Source organism: Danio rerio, chromosome 16 (assembly GCF_052040795.2).
Source record: "Danio rerio strain M-AB ecotype USA chromosome 16, GRCz13ab, whole genome shotgun sequence".
Classification (NCBI taxonomy): Eukaryota; Metazoa; Chordata; class Actinopteri; order Cypriniformes; family Danionidae; genus Danio; species Danio rerio.
In genome coordinates, this window is record NC_141036.1 from 47,750,001 (window position 1) to 47,763,320 (window position 13,320).

General features: G+C 34.2%; 3 protein-coding genes across 16 annotated transcripts in view; 1 reads left to right on the plus strand and 2 right to left on the minus strand.

Moving 5' to 3' along the window:
* caspa (caspase a) overlaps window positions 1–13,320 on the minus strand; it is a 54,960-nt gene that overhangs the window by 16,164 nt on the left and 25,476 nt on the right. The window lies entirely within an intron of this gene.
* Window positions 268–5,338, minus strand: etsrp (ETS1-related protein). Of its 2 annotated transcripts, none has more exons than XM_087285778.1 (8): window positions 5,257–5,338; window positions 5,004–5,087; window positions 4,293–4,364; window positions 4,129–4,209; window positions 3,850–4,047; window positions 3,112–3,354; window positions 2,644–2,762; window positions 268–841 (listed from the first exon to the last, which is right to left on the minus strand). In XM_087285778.1, exons 2-8 carry the CDS (start codon window positions 5,083–5,085, stop codon window positions 569–571), a joined length of 1,068 nt encoding a protein of 355 aa, XP_087141904.1. In that variant the 5' UTR covers window positions 5,086–5,087; window positions 5,257–5,338; the 3' UTR covers window positions 268–568.
* Window positions 9,428–13,320, plus strand: part of fli1rs (Fli-1 proto-oncogene, ETS transcription factor-related sequence) — a 30,792-nt gene continuing 26,899 nt past the window's right edge. For 4 of the 11 annotated variants that reach the window (XM_087285323.1, XM_087285328.1, XM_087285324.1 and 1 more), the window contains exon 1: window positions 9,813–10,105. In XM_087285323.1, coding sequence (XP_087141449.1) covers window positions 10,058–10,105 — 48 coding nt within the window. In that variant the 5' untranslated portion in view covers window positions 9,813–10,057. 11 annotated transcript variants of the gene reach the window in all.

Below are 13,320 nucleotides of genomic sequence, written 5' to 3' on the forward strand. Positions count from 1 at the left end.
TGAAAGTGTCACATGACCCCTATCTTATTCCCTATTCCTGGAATTGGTAGCGTTACAACTCTCCTTGTGTTTCAACTATACCCGGTCTCCCCTACCTAGAAAGAGTTGATTAACTGGTTCAGGTGTGTTGAAATGGGTTTGGAACCAAAATAAGCAAGACATCGGCCCTCCAGGACCAAGTTTGGACACCCCTGATATAGAGCAAACTTTTAAAAATGTAATCGTCCGTCTTCAACACGCATATATAAATAAGGACATATTGAAAAGTGAAGCTGTCATATTACATTTATTTACAAGAGTTCACTATCTGATGTCAAACCATCAGTTTACATAAGATAAAACAAAATACATTTACAAGATTAATGTTCCAATGTGAAAAGAGGTAGCTAACATGGTTTTCTAAAGGCACCTAGCTTGATTTCAAAGCTGACTTCAGATCTGTTGTTGGCAATCTGCTGCAAAGTCCAAATTAAAGTACATAAATCTCAAGTCAGTCATTTCTTTCTTCCTCCAAAGGCACGACGTCTGATGTTTTAAAGTTCTTTCCAATCCTTCGAGAATTCCTCCTCTAATGTGTCCAGGACTCTGTGGTTTCCTCTGAGCGGCTTGTGTTTGCTACAGACTGTGGAGATGCTGCATTCGGGGAGATGTTTAGACTTGCCAAGACTTCATGTGCAGTTTTTCCAAGCATGCCCTGCACGTCACAGACAAAGCGGTAGACGTAGCGCTTTCCCGCCGTTTTGTGAATGATGTTTTTGTGGTAGTAGTAACGCAGGCCACGACTGAGCTTCTCATAGTTCATTTTAGGCTTGTTTTTACACTGGCCCCACCGCTTCGCCACCTGGAGGACACAAGAGAGAGAGAGAGATGAACAACAAGATATGAAGAGGAATGTGAAAATACCAGATGTGAAGATGAAGTGAAGAGTGTCGAGATGTTTTAAGACACACTGTAAAAAGATATATGATCATTAGTCCTGACAGCATTTCAGCATGTTTTAGGTCATTGTAACTTATTAAACTAAGTTAATCACATTATAACTTAATTTTACAAGTTATGCAAGATATTTTAAATCAGTTTAACACAATATAAGTTTAATGAACTCAAAGTTAATTTGATTCAGCTTAAAAATGTAAGGCAACCAGGATTTTTTACAGTGCAGACAGTACGTGGGTTGTTGACATGGCAGTGCATTTTTACTGTCACACATGACAAAAATTAATATAATAAGAGTTGTCATTTAAAATGCAGTACATAGCTAAACATTTCATCTTCCATGGACCTCTTTTTAATAAAAGCTACTGTGTTAATACCTCTCGCTCTTATATAGAAAGAAAATGGTAAAATTATTAATAAATATTTTATTAATGATTTACTATTTAGTAAATGGCAATCATTTTGCTCATCCATATCTAAAAACATAGTATTTTAGTACATTTGGTCACTGAAAACCATCTCTGGTGAACATTATACGCTCATTTTAAAACACACCATTCAAGATAATATGACTGACGCTCTCTGTAAAGTCCATGACATGCACATTTTAAGTTTTTGACTGAGGATTTATCACATATTTATGTTTCTGAAACCGCTATATCTATATCGTTTAAAATGGTTTTGTTTTCTTTTAATGTGATTACCATATTGATGGAAAAGGTCCAACAAGCCCAACAAATCATGAAGTAAAACACTATTAATAACTGTATATAAACTAAAAGCACCATATAAAGCCTATAAAAGCCTTATAAAGACTATAAAAGTCCTCCTAAAAAGGCAGTCGGACAGTTGCAGCTCACCCAGAATGCTGGGGCCAGGATTCTGACCAGAACCAGAAAATCAGAGCACATCACACCTGTCCTCAGGTCTTTATACTGGCTCCTGGTTACATTCAGAATAGATTTTAAAGTATTATTACTTGTCTATAAATCACTAAATGGCCTAGGACCTCAATACATTACAGATATGCTCACCGAATACAAACCTAACAGATCACTCAGATCTTTAGGATCAATTAAATGAGAAATTCCAAGAGTTCAGTCAAAACAGAGCGAAACTCCCTTCAGCTACTGTGCCCCCCGCTGCAGGAATCAGCTTCCAGAAATGATCAGATGTGCTCCAACATTATAGGCACATTTAAATGAAGACTGTAATCTGTTTAGCTGTGCCTTATTGAATGAGCACTGTGCTACGTCTGACAGATCGCACTATTATGTCTTTTTCATTTTTCATTCTATTAAAACTGTTTTAACACATTTTTATCTGTTTTTAATCATTTTTAAATCTTTCAATCATTTTTTATTTTCTTGTTCTTTAATTCTTGTTTATGTAAAGCACTTTGTATCACATTGTGTATGAAATGTAACTTGCCTTGCCTATATGAAGATAAATGTCCAACAATGAAGATCAATTGCTCTCACACTATTTGTACAAGATTAAGAGTTGTTCTTCATTTTTGCTGTCACACTACAGGACTTTTTTTAGTACAGTTCAAAATAAATAAATAAAATGTGAAAGAAATTATACATTTTATATTTATGGTTATATTTTCTCAAAAAAAAAAAATCAAGACTTCAAACTATTTTTTACTGTCTATTTGTCCACTACCCAAGTGTTGTTGAGTTTTAAATGCTTTAGGAATCTTACCTCAGCGGGATCTGACATTTTAAACTCCCAGCCATCACCAGTCCAACTTATAAAAGTGTGGCAAGCAGAATCCAGCAGGAGTTCTAGCAGAAACTGCCAAAGCTGGATGGGTCCAGATCCTGATGGACATCAAACAGCATTGAGACAAATAAATAAACAAACAAATAAATAAACAACTAAATAAATAAATTGATAAGTAGCTAAATAAATAAATAATCTAATAGATTGATAGATGGATGGACGGAGGGATGGATGGATAGATAGATAGATAAACAGATAAATAAATAAACAAATAAATAAACAAACAACTAAATAAATATATTGATGAATAGCTAAATAAATAAATAAACTAATGGATGGATGGTTAGATGGATGGATAGATAGATAGATAAACAGATAAATAAATAAATAAATAAATAAATCTCACTCTCTGTTATAAAAGCGCTTCTGTAACAGACAGTGGCTCACCTGGGTAGGCGGACATTGGCGTGATCTCGCCCTCTCTGTCTGATCTTTGAGGAGGAGCGCTGCGTCTTTTGACCACGCGGGGGCAGAAGTGCTCAGCGGACTGACTGACCGGAGGGGATGAGGAGGATGCAGGCTGGCTCAGCGGCATGGAGCTGCAGTAACCGGGTGAGGGGTAGTCGGACCAATATGAAGACCTGCTTTGCTGCTCTGCTTCATACAAACCATATGTCCTGTCTGATTCACCTGCAACACCAAAAACACAAGTTAATATTTCAATGACTAGATTTAAGCGCATTAAAATAAATAAAATCAATTACATAATAATAATTAAATAATAAAAATTTTAATTAATAAATAAAATTTGAATCTATTGCATTATTGTATTAACTAAACACACCTTTAACAAAATATATTTTATCATACAGAATATTTAATAGGTAAAAAAATCATAAAAAACAAATCAAATAGTAATCTATAATACTGATAATATAATAAAGTGTGTATATACACACAAACACTGATTCTATGTGTGTATGCATGGCATTTTTATTACTTTTAGTTATTTCAGTACATCAAATTGACTGAATAAATAATATATAAAAAATAGTTGAGTAAACAATTAAATTTGGTTTTAAAATTTGGCATTTATTTCAAGTTAGAAAAGGTTGTTTTAGCCAGAATATCTCTGGTGTGCATATAAATCCAGTAAATAAATTAAGTATCTGTCAAATTGCATACCCAAATGGTCAAGGCTGGCGGTCCCGGATGCTCCTCTGTGACTTGGGCCTTTCCCAGGTTGGTAATGGCTGCTGGTGTCCATTGTGGGACTGAATGTACTGCTTTGTGCTGGAGTGCAGAGAGGGACGAGGTTCTGGTAGGTTTGAGTTGATTCCTGAAAGCCAACCTGCTGTCTGTCTGCAACCATTCCTTCTGGAACTTAAGGGGGAGATAAAGGACATCATATAAGGCCAGGTCACTTTTTATACACATTCACAGATATAGTCATCTGATACTTACTATTAGTGTATGCTGCCCAGTTGCTGAACTCAGGGAAAGAGTCCAGATTGAACAGCCCAGAGTCGACTGTGAGAACATGACCTATTGAGCAAACAGATATAATGCTTTCACTAATTGTTTGCATTATGATTATATGATAAATATGAATGTTGTGAGATGCTCACCTTTGTGCAACAGCTCCTTCTGAGGCTCGGAGTAGTTTTCGGCATACTGCTGTTGGACGGGTCCTTTGCTGTCTAATAAAAAGGACAGGTCTTCACCACTGCAGTCTGGAGGTACATTATCAAAGATGTGGAATGAATGAGAGTCAGGCCAAATGATGTATTAATGGATGCATAAAGCTTTCTACGCCTGGCCTGAAGTGTGTTAGGAGTAGAGGAAGCACTAGTAAAGGCTCTGTGACAGAGTGATGAAGAAGGGTGTAGGAGAGGGGGTGCTAAATCTGTTTGAGGAGGAAGTCTGGAGGAAAGGATTAGGAAGAGAGGGAGGGAGCAGAGAAACGGGTGTATCTTTAACCCGACCACCCCTCTTTTTTTTCGACATCCCATTCCTAAATCTCAGTGCATGCATTGCCTGACATCCCCTTTTCCTGATGAGCTTTGAATTAGTGCACACAAACAAGATGTCAAGGTCTGATTTTTAGGGTTCTGACAGGGGTGTTGCAATTCTGCTGTTTGCAGCTCAAGGACAGCGGAAATGTTTTGCACTGACATTCAGGAAACCAGGCTGGAGAAATACTAAATCCCACAAAATCTGACTGATTTTTTCCCCTCATCAGGGCAAATTGAATGTGATCTTTGCAAATGAAGTGCTATAATTTATATATTAAGAACGAAGCAACTGAAGTTTTAAAATATGTTGAAATAAGATATTACCATATGAACTGAAGTCGAAACCAGCAGGAACCTCCTGAGTTCTGAAGTCTTCTGTATAAAATCCAGATTGGTACATTTCCATATCTAAAAAGAAAACATTATATTATTAAACTAACATAGATACATCTTAATCCAAAAATAGTTCAAATCCAATCAATTTATACAAATATCAAAACAGAGATCTAAATACATCAACAAAAAGTCATTCTGATTACATTAATTTCAAACAGTCGAATAAATAGAAAAGTCTTACCTTAAAGTTTTCACTGAGTCCTTATTTCACTATATCAGGGGTTTTGACAGTGCCTCAGCTCTGCTTTTCAGCTCTGTTGACTGTCTGTGCTGGACTGAGGACCGTTATAAAGAGGCCGCGCGCGCTGGGGCGTGTCCGCGCGTCTTCTGAAGGAATGCGTCGTGACTGCGCTTCCCCTCCTTTTACTCCTCGTGACGTCAGACAGGAGTCACGACCACAGATTTGTTACCCTTTCATTCACAGAAAAGGTGAGGGGAGTAAAAAAACATCCCAGCACAGATTTGACAGACACGTTCTCTATTTTCTTTTCTTAACACAAGACGATGTGTACGTGTTAATTCGACCCCATATGTTTTCAGCAAATAATAGAGTCCTTTCAATTTTGACTAGTAAATCGTGATCATTTTCTCCTGACGATAGTTGAAAAATTCATCCTCGTGACAATAAAGTCTGAAAACAATATTAGACAATGTGTTCAAAACTGTTCTTTGAGACAAGAAACTGCGAATGACCTGGGCTAAATAAAATTAACATGATCCGATAGGACAACAGGATGTAGCCTATATTTGTGCCAAAAATGTAATATCTAAACGCGTTTTTGTGATCAGAAATCATGAAAAGCCAGGTCAAAACTGACACAAAACCAGACTGGGCAAATGACAGACTATGTATCTGTTTTTTTTTTTACTTATTTGTCTCACAGACACAATAAAAAAAAAAAAACTATTTAAAAGACTGATGTGCATCAGGACAAACTCTAAACGTTTTGTTTACATTAATAAATATATAATTTATTTATTGTTATACTATTGGCCAAAGTGTTTCAAACTCAACGTTTCTTATAGGTTTCTTATAGTTTCTAAACATTAATTATATCTCTATATGGCGTTTTATTATGTTACTATAGTCACATAACAACGATATCAATAATAGGCCTAAAGAAATACCGCTATTGTTAGTATAATGATGATATGACTTGCTAAATTAATTTTAAGATATATTCGCATCGATGATTCTACACTGTAAACAAATCCTGGTCGCCCCAGTTTAAGCTGAATCAAATTAACCTCATGATTTTTTCAAATATTTAATTACCCCAATACTAGTGTTTCAAACTCAGAGTTTCTTATAGACAATTTTCAAGGATGTAAACAATACCAATGGTCCCAACCAATTTCCTGTTTTACATTTTTAATTTCTATAGCTTCAGAGAATCCAAAAAGGTCCACATATTGATAAATAATGTTGTGGCAGCTGTTTTAACATAACATATGTTAAATATGAATTGTCTCTTGTTAGTTATGAAATAGCTTGACACTCATGGGTTGATGTTCATGGGTTTTAACAACGATATTAATTATAGGCCGTAAGAAATACGAACATTGTTAATATAATGATGGTATGACAAGCTCGATTAACTTAAATAAACTCGCATCGATGATTCCACACTGTAAAAATACTGGTTGCCTTAGTTTTTAAAGCTGAATCAACTAACCGTATGAGTCATTTCAACTTGCATTATATTATACTGACTTATTTTTATTAGTTACGCAAGTTGATTTCAGTTAGAAGATGGTTAACTTGTTGTTTAATAAGTTACAATTAGCTAAACACAAAAACCTGCAACCAATACTTTTCATTCCACAAATTTGGTTCTTTGTATTGTAAAAAATGTTATAAAGTCTAGAGATTATAAAAATGTTCTTCACATTCATCTTCACACTCACACAAATGTTCTTTGGGTTTAAATGGGTTCATATGGCATCACTGAAAACACCATTTTGGTTTCTCCCTGGCAGTTTTTTTTAACAATGCACTCAATTTTTAGTTATATTATATTAATAGCAACGTTTTTTATGCTTGATGACTTGCTTGTTGTCAGGCTTTAAAATTAAATGTGTGAGATTATAAATAATAGGTTTGAACTGCCTGAAGTCCAAAGTAGCATATTGCCTAATAGTTTGCGCTAAAAATGAAAAGTGATGATAGGCTGAACCTAAGTTATCATTTAAGTAGCCTTAAATGATAATTTGACAGACCCATTTAAGTACATTCTAATGAAATAAAGAAATGAGAAAATGTGACTGGAAGTTAGAAACAAGATCAATCAGAACAAGTAACTTTAGCTTTAATTAGGCGTTCGTATCTTTAAAAGCCATTCAAGAGAACAATGGCCTGTAAAATTCCGAGTCGAGGAGGCCTGAAATCACGGCGTGAGTGCTTTGGACAGATAAGACCAACCCAAGGGCCTTGTATAAACAAACACCTCAGGCCATTTTCCTCAGGCGCGCAGAAAAAATACATCTGGAAAAGTAAGTTGCCAAACTGTGCGAGGCTTGAGTCGTGATTGAAGGAGTCTGCTTACTGAAGAGGATACAATCAGTGTAAAATTCCCATGGCACCTCCACACGCGCACGCCCATGTCTACAGATTTAACGCGTCTGAAAGATGTTATATACAGAAATACTTATATTTAAAAATACGTTTATGCATTTTAGCATCCATTTGAGCTTTTTAAAATAGGCCTAGTTTATGTTTAAATTAAGGATCTCAGTATTTTAGTGATCAGCTTTTCTTTCACAATTGTTTTCTTGTGATCTGCCAGCAAGCTTTTCTGGTTTTAAAAAGATGTCTAGTAGACGTTTAAACATATTTGTCTAGGCTAAAACAAGACTAAACAGGGGCTGTCAGCGAAAACCTAATAAACGTCTAAGAATAGGCCAAAACTAGACTATCAAATAGCCTAAACAGAAATTAATGACTACCCTACACATATAAAGTCTGTCCAATCATCTATTTAACGACTAGTCTCGTTTTGAGCTATTCTTAGACGTTTTTCACTAACTGAAAGTTTAGCTTTGTTTTAGCCAAGCTGTTTAGATTAGACGTATATTAAACACATTTTTTTGTTGCTGGGCCATGTCTATAAATTTAAATGTAAATAAAATAATTTCACACTTTACAATTTTCATTAGTTAATGTAACGTACCTACACTGAAAAAAAATATTCAGAGATGATTCCTTAGATTTACTCAATTTTTTTACATTAACTGGTTGTAAACTATTTATTTGTGTTGAATTTAAACAAACAAATTAAGTTTAAGATTATTAAACTTAATTTACTTGTTTAAATTCAACACAAAAAAATTGTTTGCAGCAGTTTTGCATGCAACACTTTTTTCAGTGTAATGATCAATACTTTTACAGCATTTATTAATAACCACGACTATTAAAATACAAATTAAATACATTAATGAGTGAACATGGACTATCAATGAACATCATTAACAAACAATGAATAAATACTGCAATAAATCTATTGATTATTGTTTGCTCACGTCAGTACATAAACTAACACGTTCGCGTCAGTACATAGCCTATTTAAACTAACATGAACTAATACAACTTTATTGTAAAGTGCTACCAACACTGTAAAAAATCATGGTTGCCTTATTTTAAAGCTGAATCAAATTAACTTAAGTCCACTGAACTTATATTATGTTAAACTGACTTAAAACAGGTTGCATAGCTCATAAAATTAAGTTAGAACATGATTAACAGTTTAATTAGTTGCAATAAAAAAACATATGCTATCGGGACTAACTGTTCATATCGTTTTTACAGAGTAGATCCGCTTCAACTGAGAATTTTGGAGGTTTAATGCAGCTGTCGATTTATTATACTGATGTGGTGTTTCATATCATTGGTTTGCGGTTTAAGAATGTTAAGACACCATTTCCTGTATAGTTTTTAAACATTGCACGTTATAACATTTATTCACAAACGAATAAATAACAAATATTTCCCGCATTAGCTTCTTAAATGTCTTGTTATGCGCTTACCTGGTCAGTAAGCCTTGAAAACACTATTATAAAAAGCAATGGCATACACAGCATGTAACACAAATATTTATAAACACAATAAGCTTTAAAACCGCATATCCAAGTTCGCAATATGTTCACTGGCAGGTGATAAAGTTATTCAATAGTGTTCGGGTTGGACAAAAGGAAACGTTGTTTCTGTAAAATCTAATTTCAGTCAGAGGGTATTAAACACATAGTCTGAGGAGTTAGTGCAATAAGAGTTCACCAATAAGGAACAGAGCTAGATGCTTTTGTGTGACTTCACTTCCCAATTTTAGAAAGGAGAGCTCAGAAAGAAAAAAACTGTTGCCATCCGGTTATGGTCTAAGCGAAAATAGTATGGTTTGCGCCGATGACTAAATGCGCCTGTGCACACAAGTCGATGCGTTTCAGCCGGGTTATCAAAGTACCTGGGTTTACATAGCTCAAGTTTAACAAAGTACTTTCTTCATGAACTCCACAGAAATCTGCAATGGACTGTACTATTAAGGTAGGCGTTTGATCTGGTTTATTGTCTGTTCTGAAAATGAGTAGCGAGTGCGCAACCACCCACACGGTTAGCGACTACTGGTGAGAGAGGCAAGGCGGTGATGCAGGTCCCCACTCTTTCCTTCTTGTACAAAATTTCCTCTTCCTTCCCGTTCGTGGTTGAATGTCGGCTCTTTAATAACACAAGAAACCGCTACAACATTTAGAGTCAGATAAAAAACGAAATGGTGTCCAGAGCGCGCGCGAGAGGGTATGCACTAATTTGTTATTTATTTTTTTTGTATTATTTTGTAACAGTTACTACAAGTGTGCATATTTAGTGATCTTTTCGAGGCGTTTAGGTACATGTAGTTTACTTATTTTTTTAAATTACAAATCACAAGAAAGACGAAAGCGCAAGCAAATGCAAACTGGAAAACAAAATACCGAATTTCACATATGGCACAATTATGGCGGGGCGCTCTCGAGGCAGGTGGCTTTATGGCGCCAACAAGAAGGTATACTGAGGAGACTTTAAAAATAATCACAGATACAATTGCGTCTGATTTACCTAAAAATGAGCGTTTTGAAACTTCTTAAAATGGACTTGTGGAACAGATGTATTAGATGTATTAAATGTGGTGAATTTGCAATGGCTGACATTATTTAATTTAATCTGGATTGGAACAAAGCATGGAGGAAAATGGTGCCAAGCAACAACTTATTTTTTGGTTTAAGCGTTTTATTCGTTAGTAACTTATTTGTTGTGAAGATTTACACAATTTATTTTGGTGAATGCTGTTTGTTATTCCTAATTCCTTGATAAACAAACAAATAAGTAAATGTCGCAAAACTGTGTTAAAATTCTAGTCTTTATTTGCTGCCATGTTGAAGTTGAAAATATGTCAGTGATTATGCTGTTTTATGTGCATAATATGTTGACTTCTGATTATAATTTTTAATTATTTAAATCGTCTTTGCTTTATTAAAAAAGCGGATAAATTTAGTTGTAAATTGACAAAGGCAGATTTCTGAAACAACTGATGAAAATATCTCTCTTTAATATGTACGAAATAAATCTAAAATATTCAAATTTAACACCTCTGTTTGTTTATGCGTACTTTGTAAAACATCCTGGTTGCCTTACATTTTTTAAGCTGAATCAAATTAGTCCATTGAACTTGTATTATGTTAAACTGACTTAAAACAGCTTGTATAAACTACAAATTTAAGTTAAACATGATCAATTTAGTTTAATACGTTACAATGACCTAAAATATATGCTGTCAGGACTAATTGATCATATATTTTTTACAGTGTAATGATAAAACAAATCGCGTTCAAGTTATTAGTTTTGTACGCCACAACTGTTTATTCAACATGTCTGCTTTGCGCAATCTCTTTACATCCTCTTTGCAAAGCAGAGCAAATGGCTATTGCAAGCATTCCTGTGTAGCGTGTTTGCAGCTCTTCCATGCCTGATTTAGTTCTTTAAGGAATAAATTATAGCAAAGTGCTGGGCGCTTGTCAGGTGTCGTTATCAGAGCTCAGCAGGCTTCCTGTCTCAAACCTCAGACTTTCCGCACACACTTCCGCACTCTGCGCTCGAAAGAAGGCAACAAAGACTGACAAAACAAAATTGATTCGATAGATGTGCCATGCCAATACATTGTTCTAGATTTCAATTAAATTATCTGGACAAACTCGAGCAGAAACCGAACGTGCTGCGCGTCCATGCGCTGTTAAACAGGTTGTCCTAAAAAAAACCTAATAATATGAAGCGCCCCCATCTCCACTTGCCAGATATGTTGCTGATTAAAACTTGTGAAACCGCAAAAGTGTTTTTGCAGCTCAGAGTGCAGCTGCACGTCTTTGCAAAATCAGCATGCCTTAACGTCAACTTCTGCTTTCTTTCGCTCTCACAAACCCAACATGACTAACACAACTGAAAGTTTGGCGCTCGATTATTCAGAAACGAATTTTAGCTAAGTATTGTGCATTAATCATTCATTAAACCATCAATTAAAATGAAATCTTATAACCACATTAATATGACTAATATATAGCCCATGCATGTGTTTATATATTTATTATTTTGGGTTATCACTGTTGCTGTTATCTAGCTTTACGAGCATATTTTTGGTAACACTTTACATTAAGGTTGCTAATTTATAATGAGCAAAACGACCAATGCATTCATTGCGTTATTAACTTATCTTTGTCGATGTTAGTTAATAAAAAGAAGTTTCATTAGTTAACTATAATTTTAAATAGACTAATGCATAATGTTAACAAGTGTGAATGAATGTATTTTAATAATGCATAAGTAATTGTTCAACTATGATTAATAAATGCTGTAAAATTACTTCGTTTAATATTAATTCATGTTAGTAAAACATTACATATATTAAGCTAGTAGTGTTAAAGGTTTAATACACACAACAATGTGAGCCATTTTATTTAATTTTAGTAACACTTATTCACAGTATTAAACCATTAACACTAGATTAGTAAACTACTAATTAACTGTTTATTAATAGTTAGTAAGGTAGACGTTGGGTTTAGGTTTTTAGTAGAATTAGAGATGCAGAATTAGATCATGCTTTATAACTAATGAAGAGTTAATATCCTAAGAATTGACAGGTAATAAGCCAGTAGTTCGAGTGTGACCTAAATTATTACCTTTATTTTTACAAAACGTACGCGAGTATAAGCAAACAAATAAAAAGAACTATACCCCCAGTCGTGACAGTGCCTGTGGTTAAAAAGGATCTCAGCTGCATTTGGTTTCGTAGAATGCAGTGACTGCAGAGTATTCAGACACTGTAGTGCACAGAAATAAAATACAAATGAAAACTAAACAAACTTTACAAAGGTCGACCGGCGTTGATTTTTATATGTTTTGAGCAGCGAAACAAGCTGTATAGTACCTGCAAAGTATGTAATGGTAAAACAAACAATAATTGCTTTAAATAGACACCGGAAAACCAATGAAAATATTTCTATTTCGTTCACGACTGAAATTGTGTCTCTGTTTGCACACTTTAAAGAAAACAGAAGCAACAAATTCATAAAACGGTTATAAAAAGTCTAGCAAATAAAATGTTGATTTTTTTAATGTAAAAGAGGTCTTATGAATATTATTTTTATTATTGTTGTAAGTACTTGATTTTATAAAATAAATAAATAAGTAAATAAATAAAAACTCAGACCCAATTCCTGTTTTTCATTAACTCATTTTGCTTATTTACAAGTTTATTGTATATTTACATGTTAGATGCTGTAAAAGGCAAAATACATTTTAACACAAATCCAAAACCATACAAAAAATGCTCAGGGGTAGCTTAATTAATGGTGCCCAATTCTGTAAGAGATTCATCAGAATAAATATACAGCAAAAGTAAATCCAAGGCACTTAAAAATGTGGAATTATTTTTAAAAAACCTTCATTGACATGACTTTTCCTTAAAACACCTCTGGTTTTATGTCAATAAAGGCTTTTTGACAATTTTTTTCCACATTTTTGAGTGCCTTGGACTTTTGTTAGAAGTTAGACAAATATAACACTATAATTTTACAAGTATTTCTGACATTTAATGGTATAATCCATACATATCTGGATCCAAAATAGATAACAAAATGTTTAAAATGACGTCTTAAAAAATAATCATGTGCACTGAGCCCAAAAGGTGTATTAAATACTGTTAAAAGGCAAACAATATTTTAATACAAA

Excerpts from the sequence above, each read along its gene's own strand:
- etsrp (XM_087285778.1), bottom strand. The coding sequence starts at position 5,085 with ATGGAAATGTACCAATCTGGATTTTATACAGAAGACTTCAGAACTCAG. Across the intron at positions 4,210-4,292 it reads GAAGGAGCTGTTGCACAAAG|GTCATGTTCTCACAGTCGAC; the intron begins GTGAGCATCTCA and ends TTTGCTCAATAG. Across the intron at positions 842-2,643 it reads AAATGTCAGATCCCGCTGAG|GTGGCGAAGCGGTGGGGCCA; the intron begins GTAAGATTCCTA and ends TGTGTCCTCCAG.